At 53.5% G+C, this 1,387-nt stretch overlaps 1 protein-coding gene across 1 annotated transcript in view; it reads left to right on the top strand.

The window, feature by feature from the left end:
* The window catches only part of USHBP1 (Usher syndrome 1C binding protein 1), a 13,662-nt gene that overhangs the window by 4,551 nt on the left and 7,724 nt on the right, over positions 1-1,387 (top strand). Inside the window, exons 5-7 of the mRNA XM_011925900.1 lie at positions 471-596; positions 762-898; positions 1,065-1,205. Coding sequence (XP_011781290.1) covers positions 471-596; positions 762-898; positions 1,065-1,205 — 404 coding nt within the window. The remainder of the gene's footprint in view (positions 1-470; positions 597-761; positions 899-1,064; positions 1,206-1,387) is intronic.

Genomic DNA, 1,387 nt, shown 5'->3' with positions numbered 1-1,387 from the left:
CCTGTAATCCCAGCTACTCAGGAGGCTGAGGCAGGAGAATCACTTGAACCCAGGAGGCAGAGGTTGCAGTGAGCTGAGACTGTGCCACTGCATTCCAGCCTGGGTGACAGAGCAAGACTCTATCTCAAAAATAAAAATAAAAATAAAAAAGTCATGTGACTGAATGAGGTATTGAGAAGGAAGCCCTCATCTCAGGCTGGTAGGAAAACTCGGGGCTATGGGAGCCCAGTCCAGGGATTCATTTTCCTCCAGAGTGAGTGGGGCCCATTTTTCTGCTGGGAAAAATAAAATCCTCAGCAGCTGACAAACATTCCCAAGGTCAGACAGTGAGATTTTTGGCAGGCTAAGTATCCAAGCCTCCTGCCTTCCAGCTAGGGTTCTTGCCACTTCCCCAAGAACAGGCCTTGGGGAGGGAAGGCTGGTGGTTGGTTTCAGCCCCTAGGCCTGATATCCCCCCTCATCCTTCCCAGGTTCAGGAGTTGCAGAATTCCCTCTTGAGGCTGAAGCCCTTCCCACGTCTTTCCCACAGCCAAGCAGGTGGCTCAGGCAGTGGTTCTAGCAGCTCTGAGGCAGACAGGGAACCCTGGGAGACTCAGGTGAGTGTGAGAAGTTCAATCCCATGGTCTTGATGTCCTTAGTCTTCAGGGGGATGAGACTCAAATCTTTGTCATGGGATCCAACAGCTGCTGGGGTTGCAAAATGCCTACAATCCCAGGCTCTTGGTGACAATTGGGGTCAATTACATCACCTTTTCTTGGCAGGACTCCTTCTCCCTGGCTCACCCCCTGCTTCGGCGCCTCCGCAGCCATTCCAGCACCCAGATCCTTGGGTCTCTTCCCACCCAGCCCCTCAGTCCTGAGATGCACATCATGGAAGCCCAGATGGAGCAACTCCGGGGGTAAGAGACTCAAATGCTGAGCTCATAAGGGCACAGGCACCTCCTCCAGCTGAGTTGTAAGGCCTGGAGTCTGAAGCTGCAACAGGAGGGGGGGTAAGGGTGGAAATTGAGGCCTGACTGCCTTAGAAGGCCTCTGACTTTCCCTCTTCCCCACCTTCGGGGACAGGAGCATTGAGAAGCTCAAATGCTTTAACCGTCTGCTATCAGCTGTGCTCCAGGGATACAAGGGCCACTGTGAGGCCCTCAGCATGCAGCTAGGCCAGAGGGAGGCTGAGGCCACAGCATTGCATCTGGCCTTGCAGTACAGGTCAGTGTACCCTGCCAGTGATGTCACCAGCTGGGGAGGGAATGGGCTTTCTGAGGATGGCCCCAATCCACAGAACCCTCACTGGAGAGCACCTTCCCCACTTCAGAAATCAATTTTTTTTTTTTTTTTTTTGGGGGGCAGAGTCTTGCTGTGTCACCCAGGCTGGAGTGCAGTAGTGCTAT

This window comes from Colobus angolensis, unplaced genomic scaffold (genome assembly GCF_000951035.1).
Source record: "Colobus angolensis palliatus isolate OR3802 unplaced genomic scaffold, Cang.pa_1.0 Scaffold66, whole genome shotgun sequence".
NCBI lineage: Eukaryota > Metazoa > Chordata > Mammalia > Primates > Cercopithecidae > Colobus > Colobus angolensis.
The sequence above is the reverse complement of the archived record's forward strand: the minus strand, read 5'-3'. Positions and strand labels throughout refer to the sequence as shown.